This window comes from Acomys russatus, chromosome 10 (assembly GCF_903995435.1).
Source record: "Acomys russatus chromosome 10, mAcoRus1.1, whole genome shotgun sequence".
Lineage (NCBI taxonomy): Eukaryota > Metazoa > Chordata > Mammalia > Rodentia > Muridae > Acomys > Acomys russatus.
The window spans coordinates 5,551,225-5,567,112 of record NC_067146.1 but is presented as its reverse complement, the minus strand read 5'-3'; the positions used below and the strand labels follow the sequence as shown (position 1 = coordinate 5,567,112).

Genomic DNA, 15,888 nt, shown 5'->3' with positions numbered 1-15,888 from the left:
GAGAGAGAGAGAGAGAGAGAGAGAGAGAGAGAAACAGAAATACTTTAATGGAAAATTAACAGCAAAATTAAAAACACGATACAAGCAGTCAAGGGCAGAGCAAGGTGATCCTGGAGATGTCCGAGTGTTTGACACACAAGCATGAGTTTGATCCCCAGAACCCACATTCTGTTTGCATAGGGAATCATATTTTGTCGTATCCTATCAGTCTATGTTATGTCATTAAAACCCAACTGAGAAATACCTGAGTCTTGTCTATCATTGCTTTACATTTGTGTATTTATTTACCTATCTATCCATTTTTATATTTATTTATTATAGAAGCTATATATCTGATGGAGGGTTACAATCCAGACTCAATAAAGAATTCTAAAGATCTCAGCCACAGAAGCACAAGCCAGTTTAAAAAGGGGCAGCTGAGACAAGCATTTCTCAAAGGCCATGAATGGTGAACAGAGCTGGGGGTGGCGCGGGTGGGAGTCGGGGGGGGGGGCGAGGGTTTCCAACATCACAAATAATCAAGGAAATGCAAATCAAAACCACAACAAAACAGCATTTTACCTTGGAAAGAAAGCTACTCTCAAAATGACTAACAATGACAATGGTGATAATATTTTTGTTTTTATGTAATGGTTTAAAAACAAATTTGGATTAATAAATAGCCGCTATGAAAGAATAAATGAAAATGTGTCAGCTTGTATTTGAAAAAGGATTTGGCCATCTGTTAAAAATCGTAATTCCAGCACTGACGATGTCCTTGCTGTGCAACAGAAGACGGTGCAGTACAGTTGAGGGATGGTACTGTAGAAGGCTGCTAGTGTCCCGGGAGAACAGCAAAGCCCTTCTCAGCCTTAGGGCTCATGACTGCCATCTGACAGGCATATGAAGGGATTGGAAAGACTGAGGCTTAAGGAAAAACTCCCACAGGGAACGCGATCAGTAAGAGTGATGGGTAAGGGAAGGGAACAGATTCTCTTTCAAGGACCTACCGTTCCGTCCCCGCCGCAGGCCAGTATGCGAAGATTTGGCACCTTCCGGTACAACTCCAGCCTGCAGAGGAAAAGGAAGACAAGGTAAGCACACTGTCCTCTGTAAGGAGGAACAACAGGGCGAAATGTGTGGGTACGACCCACAGAGGACAGGTGTGTGCTTCCACTGCCTGTAGCACCAAGGCAACCTGGCTCCTGCAATGTGCTCAGAAACCGGAAGCAGACACTGGTGCTTCCGGTGACAAAACTGGAATGGGCGCTGGAGTTTCCTCCAGACGTCTCATAATCCCCGGCCCCAGCCATCCTCTCAATCCACATTATCTTCTTCTCTAGTTTCTTCCTTCCTTCCTTCCTTCCTTCCTTCCTTCCTTCCTTCCTTCCTTCCTTCCTTCCTTCCTTCCTTCCTTCCTTCCTTTCCATTCCCAATCACTCTTCCTTTTTCAGAGAAAAGCCTAATTAACTGATAATCAGTAATCTCTGTTTTCTCCTTATTTAATTTTGATTACCTTTCCCTGAGTCCATTTGTCTTTCAAATTTACACTTCCCACTCTTAAGCCTTGAAAATTTGAAAACTGAAAAAGATGGAGAAGACTCAACACTATCGTTATTACGGTAAGCAGAGTCTACCTTAGCTCACTGGATCGCTCACAGCCTTTCCTCTGCCCTCAGCGTGAGGTGGGGCAAGTCCACTGCTTTGTCTTTACTTTGAATGTGCCTGCTTGCGGTCAGATGATTTTTATCTTTCTGATTGGCTGTCAAGAAAATATAGTCCTTCTGCCCTGCAAAGCTTCCTGCTGAAAGCAGGACTGGCAGCTTTAATCCAGAAACCATCATCTACTTATAAATAGTGTAGGTTTTCCTGAAAATGATTTCTTGTCTAACTATGATCCTTAGGGAACACTATGGAAGGTATAAATTAAATTGATAAAAAAATTAATAGTTATAAAATCTAATTGACCACAAGCCAGCAAAGCACAGTTAGTGTGACCCAAACAAACATTAAAATAAAGAAGTCTCATGTCAGTCCTTGGTAATGAAGAAATGGACGGAGTAAGGGAACAGTAGAAATTTGTTTCATAATTATTTTTTCGTTACATGTTCAAAATATTTAATTTACTCATTTTGTACAGGAATAGCATTTTCTATAAACCATCCATATTGGCATCTCTTTTACTCTGACATCACTATGTATTGAAACAATAACTGCCAACTTCTTAGTAATGAAATGGACTTAAGACAGGGAATCGAACAGACACAGAAATTCCTCATTCTTTCCTGCTGTGTTTGGCCATGTACATCTACACATAAGTTCCAACATTTCTAATGAAAAACATAAATCTAGAAATTGCCAGAAATTAAAATGCCTGTTGTACTGAAATATAGCATCCAAAGCTCCAGTCAGTTGCTCTCAATGGCACCACCTTTCCGTCCCTCCCTTCATGAGTCCCTGCCTCCTTCTCTATTTCTCCCATATCCCCACACCCCCAACTCATACACATAATTTCATACACATACACAGATCAAAGGTTTAGTCTTGCTATGTTGACCCTTGGGTTTTAAACTCACATTTTTGTTAAAGTGTATCCACAAAATCGGAAATACAATGCATAAACAGAAAAGCAAGGAGTCCTTTCTCATCCCTCACTCTCTGACAAGCTCCAGTCCTGCTTACGCGAGCAGCAAGCACTCGGGAAGCAAGCACTGGCCCAAGAACTGATCAGACCGCGGTTTGGTGGAACTTATGCAATGGCAGGGGGTAGGGGGCAACAGGGGGGTTCATGAAAAGCAAAATGCAGGGCAGATAAGAAGGTTAATGAAAGATAAACAGAAAACACTTCAGCAGGCCGTCATATAATAAATAACCGTGGCCCCAAATCCTACTACCCATACTAAAGCCCATGGAGGATGCTTCAGACTTACGCATCTTTTGGCCCTTCCTGAGAAAGATCAAAGACTTGCCGTGGATTCAGGTACCACATGAACATCTGAAGGACTTTGGTTCCCTACAAAGGAATAAATAAACAAGTAACAAAATAAATCAAAGGAAAAAAATTTCCGAACTAAAAAAACTAAAAGAGCCCAATCATTCTCTCTTAAATCATAACTAACAGGTCTGGAGAGATGGCGCAAGGCTTAAGAGACCACACTGCTTCTGCAGATGGTCTCAGTTCTTCCGAGCACTCACAATGGACAGCTCACAGTGGCATATAACTCAAGTGCCCCCTCCAAAAAAAGATGATCCAATGCCTGCAGCCTTCACAGGCACACACACACATAGACACAGACACACACACTCACACATACACAGATACACACACTCACAGACACAGACACACAGACACATACACAGACACACACTCACACACAGACACACACTCACACATACACTATTTGATTACAAACTATAGGGAACTGTAGTTAAAGCCATAGTGTTGATTGTATGTGTGTACATACCTCCACCTGGACTGAGTAATGTCCAGGTGAGATGGGTGTCCATCCTGGATAATTTCATTAGGCCTCCTATGTGTTCCCTTTAATTCAGAGCAGTGAGCACCCACTTCACACAGCTCAATTGCAGTAATGTGTGACGTGCTTAATGAGCAATATTTATGAGTTTCACATCACTTTGTAATGCTGAAAACTCTATATAGGAAAGTAGCCAGCCTGCATCACTTACCATCAATTTTTACTTTGTCTAAACACAGAAATACAGGTAATGTTAGCTAATTGTAATTTTATTGAAATAGCTTCTTACCAAAGTAGAAGAACTGAAAATATATGTATTACACATAAGCATTTTATGTGTGTCTGGCATGGTGACCCAGGCCCATAATTCTAACATTCAAGATACAGAGATGGGTTGAAGACCAGATAGTTTAGTTTTACAATTCAGATTAGTTGTTTAGGGGTTAAGATGTTTTTTAGGTCTAGATAGATGTTTTAAGTTGATAAAGATGAGATATGATAGATACTGATTTACATTCAGAATTTTAGAGTCACCAAATTAGGAAAGATGTTTTCTTCAAGGCTGCCAAATACAAATAGCCAAAACACTATGAATGTAACATATATATAATTCCTGATTGTTTTTGTGGTTCTTACTATAGGTAGTTCACTGTATATATGTGTGTAATAATAATAATTGTATATGTGAAAAAGAAAATGTTTTTAATTTTAAGAAGATACAGAAACAAAAGATTGTGAATCAAATCCAGTTTGGATTTGCACAGTAACAACCTGCATCAAAAATTAAAATGTTATATACGCATATAAATAGAACTAAACTTATATATAACATATATGCTTTCACTTATACTTTTGCTTCACATAGAAAAATTATTTCAATTAATTCATAACTAGATAATATTTCCCATAATTCATATTATATATATGTGGACAATAATAATCTAAACAGTGATGTTTACATTTTAATGTAAAATGACACAGGCTGGCTTATTAGCCAATCCTGTAATAGCCTATTTTGACACTTTCTGATCTACATGTCTATGTCAGTTTAAACTAAACCAACGTGTCACCTGCAATGGTTCAAGAAACTGTGATATATAGAAAGATGACCATTGTGACAAAAGGAAGTTTAAAAGATGCTTCTTAAAGAGTACCAAAGGAAATAAACAAATCAGCCAATATCAACAGAGCTTTAAGCTTGAGCGAAATGATTCATTTTTATCAACCACAGCAAGTAACATTTTGATCATCTTATCAGTCTGACAGGTGCAATGCTGTTCCTTTAGCAAAGCCACGATCTTTTCATAAACTGCTCCTGTTGGCGTGTCTAGTCTGCTGTGTGGAAGGGCTGCCCCCGCAGAGCAGAAAGAGCTTGAATCACGCAGCAGCGAGAGCAGCGAAGGGGCCTCTTCTGTGTGATGGAGCGCGCTTAGAATCTGGCACAGGTGCAGTATGTAAATGAAGGGCTCTCCCTTCCAGGGTGATTATGTGAATCAGCTGACTGATGGTTGTGGTGAATCAGCTGACTGATGGTTGTGGTGAATCAGCTGACTGATGGTTGTGGTGAATCAGCTGACTGATGGTTGTGCATCTAGCACAGCACGAGGCTAAAAAAAGACCTTAGTGCATGCTAGTCTCTTTCTTCTTTGCTCTTTGTTAATCCATTTGTTCAATTACACTTGCTGGTGAGGGGTCACCACGTGCTTGCTAATTATCTCAGTACTGTGTCAATTGCTACAGAAGCCAAGGGGGCCTTTTGTTCCTCAGATCCCCCAAAACTGTAATCTAAAAGCCCTGCCTTATCACAGGCTTGCTGTAATTTTAGGAATAACGCTTTATTCTCAGTTATCAGAACACCTCCTTTGGCCTCACCAAATAACATATTTTGCTCCCTGTCAAACACAAGCATGGATTTAGGGACATCATACCAGCAACATGGATGTAATTTTCTGTAAAAGTAACTTTTATTTGCCCAGTTCAAATGTTATCTCGAAGGCTTACTGCCTCTGTTGGCTAACCTAGGCCTTGTCCTAAGTTGCTCCCTTAAGTAGCTTCCCTTTCCTCTCTGTTCTCATGAAAGTTCGGTGTATTCTATTCTGTCAAATCTTCTCTGACTCGTCACTTTTTCTGTCACTCAATTAGGCCTCACTTTCAAACACAGGTGCTTCCTTCTACAAACTAACTTCACCTTCATCGTTTGGAATTAAAGGCATGTACCACCATGCCTGGACCTTAGCTTTTCTTTACCTGAAACTTGCTCTATGCCAGGCTGGCCTTGAACTCAGATCTGCTTGCCTCTGTCTCCTGGATTAAAGGTGTGTCTGTATTCCAGCTGGATCACACAGACCTAGAAAGTCTTTAGATGTGATCTCTTGGCAGAGCAGCCATGTTCTGAATTAAGTTCCACTACAGTTTTCTTTGTTTCCATGCTGGGCCTTGCTACCAAATGAGTTTAGGATTATTTTAATCATATTGTATGTTAAATAGGTAACATAAGCACCACTCTAATAACCAACTAATTTATACAACACATCCCATGACTGGATAGAAAGTCAATTTTTCTGCCTTAGATTCCCAAAGCAGCATGAATGGCTGGTGTTAATTATGCCTTTCCACCTCTGCTACGGTAGAGTGCATATCTCAATTTCAGCTTCCACTACTATGCATACAATGTGGGATAATTAACAGCTTTCAGGAAGGAAAAATATAAAGCACAAAATGGCTATTTGGCTTAACCTAAAATTTCTGTGAACGATCTCATCAGCTGCATGGTTTCGCTTTTGCTCACTTTAAATCTGTGTTCACTGGAACACCTAATTATCTCAATGTATCCTTCCAAGAGGGGAACGTTTAGGAAGCCTGGCAAGTTGTTCCTTCTACATCCCAAACAATAGGTTCTTGGTTTGGTTTACTAGGCCAGCACTTCTGGCCTTGAGCAGAAATAACCCACAAAACAGTGCTCTGCTACCTCTAGGCAAAGATAGACCCAAGGTCTGTTAAAAAGTATTGCTGGGCTGGAAAGTAGCTTAAGTACTTGTTATGAAAGGGTGAAGACGCTGAGTTTTAACCTCCAGCACCCACTTAACAAGCCAGGTGCATGCTTAGAATTCCAGCACCAGGGAAGTGGAGACAGACCAGTTCCTGGAGCTCGCTAACCAACCAGTCCAGCCAAATCAGCGGGCTCCAGCTCAGTAAGAGACCACATTCTCAAGGAAAGTGAATGAGAAAGAGCCCAGATTCATTCTCTCTGTCTCTATCTCTGTCTCTCTCTCTCTCTCTCCCTCCCTCCCTCCCTCCTTCCCTCCTCTTCCCACTCCCTCTCTCCCTCCCCACCTCTCCTCTCTCCCTCACACACATACACCAATGTTATTCCCACAATATAGTATGAAAGGAAATGACAAGCATTTGAATGAAAGCATTTCTTTAAAGCAACCTTAGTGAGTGGGGCACACAAGCTAGATGCTCATAAAAGGCAGAGACACTCGTGCATTTAAATGAGACCCAGCAAGTGCCTCTAGTTTCTTTAGCACTTTCACGGGGCAACTTACGACATGCAACTGAATGGTCACATGAACAGGACTCACTGGAAAAGGGTCATTTGTTTCTTGGGTTGAGATTAAATAGACTCAGTCATTTGCACAGCTGTCACTAGCAAGTCTAAGCACATGATAGTTCCTGCATGCCGCATGACTGCAGCTTTTATTTCCGGGTCTGGTTTTCTTGAATGGAAAAAAGAGCAGTGTTCGCGTATTCCAGTCCAGCTCACAGGTATAACGTGCTGACTATTGAACTTTTTAAGCTACTATGTGGTTAGGTCCTTCCTCTTGGGTGGGGGGTGAAAAATGTTATCCTTCGTGTGTTCCTGAGGCTGCAGGAAAACGCAACTTCTTGGAAAGCAGGCAGATTATTACAGACATGAGCAAGACCCATTCACAGCCCCGCCACTCACCGCTGCGTGGGGGGTAGTTTTAGGTGAGGGAATGAAAAGATGACTCAAGCAGGGATCCCCTGGCTACACAAGGAAGTTCTATGCAGTATCCATAAAGTAAGATCTGGTCATGATGGAGAAGCAACTCGGAACAGCCCAGTCCACAACACTCGGCTCTCATCAGAGTCCTGTGGGAGCATCCTGTGGGAGCATCCCATGGTATCACTAAGCCTCCGTTTGCAACATGTAGGAATGATGAAGGTAATCAAGGCAAAGATACCTGACCAGACAATAAGCGAGCTGGAGGAAAAGGATCCATCGGAAGAAGGGAGCGCAGAACCTGCCGGAAGGAAACCAGCACCAACGTATCAATTCACTGAAGCCAGTAAATGCTGCGACATAGATGTCTAGGGAGAAGCATAGCCACGCACAGAAGAGAATTTCTAAAGACAAGCTTACAGGATGGAGGGAGGAATCCTCAGTGCCACACTTGAGTTGCATTATGAAAGATGAGTGAAGTTAAAAGTCTCCACAGGAGGTGAAGGATGAAGGTCCAGAGTCAAGTCACAAGAGACCCGACACAGGAAACTACACTCAGCAAAGTTTTAGGATCCAAGAGGCAGAAAGTGGTGGGAGATGGAGCCATTGGAGTAAGCCACAGACAAAGCCCTAGACACTAAGATGTCTGGACTTCACTTCGTGGGAAATAGTTACTGAGATGTCTTACCAAGGAAAGCCAGACACATGTCACTCTGTAGCTACCAATAAGCAGGCTTTAGCCCCGCCAATGAACTGGATGGCTTGGTTTGGATCTTAGCTTCTCACTGCTTATGGCCCCGGTAATTGTGTAACATAGCAGAAGGGACATTAAACAGATATGGGGTCTCATTGTTTTAATCCCATTTGTTGAGATTGCTCTGGGGGATCTTGAAACTAGATTTTGCCATGTCCCCTGCCTCGTGTCTTTCAGCTTACTGACCTTGGACTGTCTCTCTCTCTCTCTCTCTCTCTCTGTCTCCTCTCTCTCTCTCTCTCTCTCTCTCTCTCTCTCTCTCTCTCTCTCTCTCTCTCTCTCTCTCTCTCCAAACCAATCTGACCCATAGAAGCTGACATGTGTAGAAAGCAATAAAGTTCTATTTAACTCCAGACTTAAAATTCCCGAGCACTTCAAAATCTAATGACTTCACCAAGGCTATGCATCGAAGTATTTTGGAAACAGTTTACAGATTCAGATTTCTCATTTGAAGTCAGTGTCTTTCATCTGCTCCCTGTGTTCATATTGGTATAATTGGCCCCTGACTTAAGTGGGTGACTTTGGGGTTGGGGGGCCACACTGGTACACATGAAGTGGTATGAACTCAGCCAGCGTGAGTCTGTCCACCAGCAGTCACCCACCCCCGCCCCCACGCTGCCCCCTCACATCCCTCTGCTGAGTCAGCACCCAGGAGCTCTAGCCTGAGCATCCATCTTCTACCAACATCTGCCTTGGAAATCCACCCTTGAGAGTGTGGGCAGAGAGTCCCTCGACTCTCGGGACTCGATAGATGCATTCTAGTGGTTAACATCTGCACATCTGTGGACGTATATGAGGTAACATGAGAAAGAGACACTGAACTCAGTGACGGGGATGGGGAGATTACAGGAGCAGGATGTCCCTAGCCTTTCCAACTTCCCACAAAGAGGCAGGGACGGTGCTGGGGTAAATCTTTTCTCCTATCTTTGGTCTCCCTCCCACGGGTAGAGTGACTCAAAGCGTACGTTTTAGCCTCTGAACACAGTACCTGTGTCCTCAAATATTTCTGGTACCAACAGCACAACCAGTGTCTAACCCTTTATAAAACACCAGTATCAAAAGTACACTGATGGTGCTGGAAAAATAGCCACAACTATTGTGAAGTTTAGAAGAAAGGATGATAAAATAATGTGTTGTTTAACAGAAACAGTCCTGGTGTATGTTTAGTCCAAATAGTCCTCCAAAATGTCGACTTCCCCCCCCCCCCCCCCTTTTCAGGCCCAAGGAAATAAGAAGTAGGAAAAAGTGAGACAATTATTGTTTTAGCCACTAGATGGCGACATCATCCAGTTGTTTACTTTAAACTAATGAATGTTTAAAAATATTTTGGAGGATACATTTCAGAAAGGAAGTGAGTCAGAAATGTTTTGTACCTGAACTCAAACAGCTAGGATATGTAAATTAATTGTTTAGCTGCACAAATCAAAACAGACCCACCTCTCACCCCACTTACCACAGCAGAAAGCCCTGGCCAGGCAGCAAGACCTGTCTCTTAAGCAGAGGCAGCAGCAGCATCTGGGACATGTGAGCGCTGAGAGGTTCTACCAGAATACTCACAGCCACCCTGACTTATGAGACAGCGCCTGTGCCTTAACAGGCTCCCAGGCGAGTGAGTATCTGCACACTAAACTTAGTCATGTCACCTTTCTGTTTCATAAACAGACTTTTAAAAACAAAGTACTTTGAAGTGCCCCAGCTTAGGTCGAGGGGCGCAGTGGCGGGGGCAGGGGTGGGTAAGAAGGAGAGGAGGTGAAAAAATGGCACTGAGCACATGGCTGAAGGAACAGACTGGTGGAGCCGAAGCAGCCCGGGGAGTCGTCAGATTTGATTTGGTGCAATGGAAAAATTTCTGGTAGAGTGTAAGAGTGCGGTGGAGAAGAAGCTCGCTGAGTACAAATGGAACACCAACACAGCAAACGAACTGAAATTAGGTCATGTTCCTGAAGATCTTGAGAATGACATTAGAACTTTCTTTCCTGAAGATACCCATCAGCTCTTTGGGGATGATGAAACCGCTTTTGGTTACAAGGGTCTGAAGATCCTGTTGTGCTATATTGCTGGTAGCCTGTCAGCAATGTTCCGTGTTGATGAGAACTTTGACTGTGTGGAGGCAGACGATGTTGAAGGCAAAAATCAGACAAATCATTCCACCTGGGTTCTGCACAAATACAAATGATTTTCTGTCTTTGCTGGAAAAGGAAGCTGATTTCAAGCCATTTGGAACTCACCCCCTTCTCCGCAAACATACTCAGTTCCTAGTCCAACGGGAGGAGAAACCTTGACATTTCAGAGATCCAAGGCTGACATGACATGTAGAGGCTTTCGAGAATATCATGAAAGGCTTCAGAACTTCTTGATGTGGTTTATTGAAACTGTTAGCTTTATTGATGTGGATGATGAAAGATGGCACTACTTCCTAGTATTTAATAAGTATAATAAGGATGGAGCTACGCTCTATGCGACCGCAGGCTACATGATAGTCTGTAATTACTATGTGCAGCCAGACAAAGCCCGGCCACATGTAAGTCAGATGCTGATACCGACTCCATTTCAAGGCCAAGACCATGGTGCTCAACTTCTCGAAACAGCTCATAGATACTACACTGTATCTCCTTCAGTTCTTGATATCACAGCAGAAGATTCATGCAAAAGCGATGTGAAACTGAGAGACTTTGTGCTCGTGAAGCTTTGTCAAGATTTGCCCTGTTTCTCCCAGGAAAGGTTAATGTAAGGATTCAATGAAGATATGGCGCTACAAGGCACAGCAGACGTTCAAAGTAAGTAAGCAACATGCTAGACGAGTCTGTGAAATCCTTCGACTGTCGGTAACTGACAACATAGAAGCTACGGATTTGATATTAAAAGACGACTGATTAGCCCTTATAAGATAAAGCAGAGAGATCTTGCCAAGAGGAGGAAATGCCTGAGACCAGAAGAGCTGACCAATCAGATGAACCAGATAGAAATAAGTGTGCAACACGAGCAACTGGAAGAGCGATTTCGGGAGCTGGTGGAAGACTGCCGGCGTGTCATTAAGCAACTCGCTCAAGAGTGAGACCCCTTGTCCCCCAGGGTACCTGCAGATTTCTGTGCACTGTGCTGTGAAACCTCTGAGGACCCTAAAGTTATCTATGTTCTCCTTAGTGGAATATTTCCTTTTGAGAGATTGTATATTTTAAAATACTGTCTAGAGTTTATGAACATATATTGCATTAATAAAAGATGGCTTGTGAGCAGGCTACCAAGATGAGACTTGATAACCTATGACTATATAGTGGGGGAGGAGGTCCCCCTCAGTCAGAGACCCAGAGGAGGGGAATAGGGTGAAAGCGGGAGGGAGGGAGGAACGGGAGGATACAAGTGATGAGATAACAATTGAGCTGTAATCTGAATAAGTTAATAAAAAAGATAAAAAAGGATGGCTTGTGAAACAAACAAACAAAAAAACCCAATTACTTTAAACCTGGCTTCCATGGCATACGACCAAGTTTTAAAGCATTTTCCACGGGCTGGACATCTTTATCCAATCACATCTCCTATAGCTTCTTCTGCATGTCCCATTCACCACAGCGTCACTGAAGTGTTGAATTCCCACTGCAGCATCTGCTCTGTTCAACAGTTACTTGTTTACTGTGATCCAGGCCCTAGAAGTCCTCCTAGTACTCTGATGCGCACCCCGAGAACACTAGTACGGTCCTCCGCGAGAGACCGGTGCATCCCAGGGCCTTAGAACACAGAGGAGAGGGTGACTGTTTTTGAAACTGGTTTAGAAAGGTACCAGTGAGCCTTGAAGGATGATCAGAAATTTCCCGCGCTAGAGAAGAGAGGGGACTTGCCTCTCACCTTTCCTCCTCCACATAATGACACAGCACCCCTCCTTCAGCTCAGCCCCTTCCAAGACACTATTTCCTTATCACTCCAAGTCACTGTGTCCCTCTGGAACTCCACAGTTTTTGCAGTCCAATGCATTCACTTTGGAACACCAACAAATGTCACCTGACTTACTCCCCATCCCAGCTCCACCCCCTCTTTGGTTCCTTTCATGTACTTAACAAAAAAAAAAAAAAAGAAAAAAGAAAAAGATGCCCTCCAAATTCCCTTTACTTCCTTGATCCGTTAGTACTTAATGAATTGGGAAACAGCATTAGAGAAACTGTGAAGTCTTCTGTCATTATTAATCAACAGAGATTGGGACAGGAATAGGGCTTTGTCTTAACTGGTTTGCTGCCCTCAGAAAGGCATGGAAAACTAAAAAAAAAAAAAAAAATGTATCTGCACAGGAAGTGAATGCCTTAGCATGACTAATGAACTCAGTTCAGGGCTGGGGTGTAGATCGGGTGGTAGAGTGCTTGCTGAGCACACATGAAATCTTGGTTTCTGCCTTCAGCGTTATGTTAACCAGGCATGGTGGCACATGCTGTAATCCCAGCACTCAGAAGGTGGAGAGAAGAGATCAGAAAGCCCAAGGTCAGAAAGCCCAAGGTCACTCTTGACTCTCTAGTGAGCTCAAAGCTACCTTGGGCTACTTGAGATTCTATCTCAAAAACTATGCTTTATGTACATGGAGTGCCTTGATAAAAATTTAGTTTATGCTAACTATCCTACAGTGCTCGGACTACCAAACAGTGAAACTAATGGCATCTACTTTGCTCGGTTTCTGGAGTCGCAAGGGCATCACTCCCCCTTCTGAGGCTACAGGAAGCCCAGGCCCCTGAGTGGGTGTGTCAGGGCAAACTGAAACCCATCCCTGGGTCCTTTTCTATCCACCACAGTAGAACAGCATCACCAGACCAGGAAGAACATGAAAATGAAGATGGCAGAAAACAAACTGTTGCTTTGTTACAACACCTGGTTCCCCGTTCCCCATAGGACTGAGATTGATGCTTAACATTTCAGCTGATCAGGAATCCTGAAGAAGGAGAAGAGCAAGGGGGGAGGGTTTCTTTTTAACTCATAAGCTCTCGTTTGACAAGTTTCACTGAAGCCAATTCATCCTGGGAAGCAGCTATTACTTTAGCAATGATGACATCACTTGGGGGGAATCCAGTCAAAACCTAGTGACGTGACATCCTTCCTCATGTGGGCCATTAAAGAGCCTCGAATCTCTGCTTGTTGATGGGGAAACTTCAAAGAGTCTGGTCTCTAAGTGTAAAGGGTACACTTCATGGTTAGAAAAAGTATTTTTCACATCCAAATTCCCAAGAAAATAACAGCAAATCAAAGCCCACAGAAGAGTCTTAATAAGGAGCCCCAGGGAGCAGGACGAGAAATGGATAAAAAGATAAAAAGACTACATTATGGAGAAAACCATGTCCTTACAGAGCAAGGTTGCTGCAGGAAGGCCGCTAACTTCTGTGAGCAGGAATTTGTAATACTATTAAATGGGTCAATATAAAGCTGTACTGAGAGCTGGGCAGAGTGCAGATGAAATAATGAAGTCTCTAGAAACTGATTATTTCCTCTGGCCTCGAGGTTCTTGTTTACAATTGTTGTGACAAAGGAACCCTGGTTGGTCCTTTCCCTGCAGACAGGGACAAAGGTGTCAGGTTAAATTATAACAGGAAGAAATAAAGACAAGTTGGTAAAGGTTTTCCTGACTATGAAAACTGTTAGAAGATGGATATTGGGGCCACGCAACCCCTCTACTTGTTCTCCTCTTCCTCGGCGTGGCCACACTGAACATGAATAAATCTTTCTTTGGTTTGCACTGAAACATATTAACTGGGAGAAACTCTGAAAGGCTCCTTCTAGAATATCTGTAAAGAAAATGTCAGCGCTGAGGTTTTCTGAGTACCTCCAGCCTAGCTGTGTATGGAGGGGGGATGGCAGCCTGCTGACTCTAGGCTTTCCCCCTGCTCCTGGGAAACCTCAGATGCCTGGGCTCCTAGGATGCTATGTTACTTGGTACTGGAGACCATGTCCTTGACACATCACACGTTCAAAGTTAAACCCATGAAAAATTACTTACTCACCTGGTTGCCCCCACTCTTTGGGTTCACAAAGACAAGCAAAGGCTTCATGAGAGGAGAGGAGATAGGCTTGATCACAAAAGGGCGACCTTTGTTTTCCTGCTGCAAAAGCAAGCGGCATTATTAGGATAAGTATCCACAGCTTGGCTGTAATCACAAAACAAGAGAGAACACTGCGCACCACTAAGATCCCAAGCCATCTTCCATAAGGCTGAATCTTCAGAGCAGTGTTTACAGATTGCCTGGAGCAAAGCACCTCCCACTATCATTTACCCCCAGAAAACTGCGCTATGCTTTGCATCTTACTTGCTTTGCATTTTACTCTGCACGGTCTAAGAGTTGTAGAAGTGTCAGTTCTCATTGTCATCTCTCTCATCAACCTTGGTTGGGGTAGGACATTCCAGGCCAGGGCAGATGCTCTGACTGGTCAGACTGGACTAATTGATAGAGAGGTTGATGGATTCAAAACATGAACGATTCCTATGTGGGTAGAATGGGCTGAAGGACACAAAGAGCATAGAAGGCGCATCTCAAAATGAAGCCTAGATCCCCAGGCTAAGGGGCCTCCATAGAGGAAGTTGTATGTTTAACACATCTCTTTGAAAGACTTACCTCAGTTCCTCTTTTACTGGCTTTCCTTTTAAAACTTGTTCTTTTCTTCTTCCGATTAGAAGCCTTCAGGGAGTTCTGTGGGGAAAGAAGGGAGCAGCTAAACACAGAGGCAGGCAGCCCTGGCGTTGCCATGCAGAGCCGTGTGGGAGAGGACAGCAGCGCATGCTGTTGACTGCATGCTGTCATGCTTTGACACTTCCAAGCCACTGTTCATGGGTAAGCCACAGACAGAAACCAGTGTGCTCCAGAGTGAGCAACTGACTCCCCGCCACACAGGGGCAGGGAGTTAGAGCCGCAGGGGCCCTTATGGACTCACATAACAACACATGGTATACCTGCCAACCCTCCCAGTAAAAATGGAAGAATCCCAAATTCTCTGAGGGGCTCCAGTCTCCCGCCCAACCAGGTCCGTCTCCCGCCCAACCAAGTTCAAGTTCATCTCCTGGTATGGAGATCACCTATGTGGAAATGTAAAAGAGGAGGCCATTTTTTTATGCTTTTCTTTTTCTTTTTTCTTTTCTTCATTTTCTTTCTTTGTTTACTTTTATTATCTGTTTTAGTTATAATCAGAAATAACACTTGACTGCTGTAGACCTTCACAATCGAACTATCTTAACAACACGGATGCATAATATTTTAGAGGCTGGAAAGATAGACACCCTATTACGATGACTTTACAATAGAGTAGTGAGCATTACTCTTTCTTTCTCTGTCTGAAGACCCAGTAATTTAAATGTCTTCTCTCCACTAAGTAGCCTTGAATTTTTTTCATGGAAGTAACTCAAAGTTGTTGACAGACCATGACCCTTAATTTTACTTAAGAGATTTTATGAGACACAATCCATGATTACTCTGACTAACCATCTTCTCTTACTATTTGCTACAAATACTTAGAGGAGGAACTCTTACAGGACAGTCACACTTACTGGTTGAAGACCAAACATAAATCAGATTTAACTAGTGCACTCAATAATTAATTAGACTGCATCTTCACAAAGGTAAGATAGTACTGACCATATAATAGGTGTTTGACCAAGTGGTGAGCGCCTGCAATGCAGAATTCTTAACTTAGAAGTTAACATTACAATACACACTTACATTATTTGAACAGTTAATAGTTTTCAAACTAGC

General features: G+C 43.1%; 1 protein-coding gene across 6 annotated transcripts in view; it reads right to left on the bottom strand.

Moving 5' to 3' along the window:
- The window catches only part of Dgki (diacylglycerol kinase iota), a 438,758-nt gene that overhangs the window by 200,733 nt on the left and 222,137 nt on the right, over positions 1-15,888 (bottom strand). For 2 of the 6 annotated variants that reach the window (XM_051151727.1, XM_051151728.1), the window contains exons 9-12: positions 14,758-14,832; positions 14,149-14,247; positions 2,910-2,992; positions 990-1,050 (exon numbers count right to left, since the gene is read on the bottom strand). In XM_051151727.1, the coding sequence (XP_051007684.1) occupies positions 990-1,050; positions 2,910-2,992; positions 14,149-14,247; positions 14,758-14,832 (318 nt within the window). Of the gene's footprint in view, positions 1-989; positions 1,051-2,909; positions 2,993-14,148; positions 14,248-14,757; positions 14,833-15,092; positions 15,216-15,888 lie in introns of all 6 variants that reach the window. The other 4 variants (XM_051151725.1, XM_051151726.1, XM_051151723.1 and 1 more) reach the window with 3 other exon arrangements.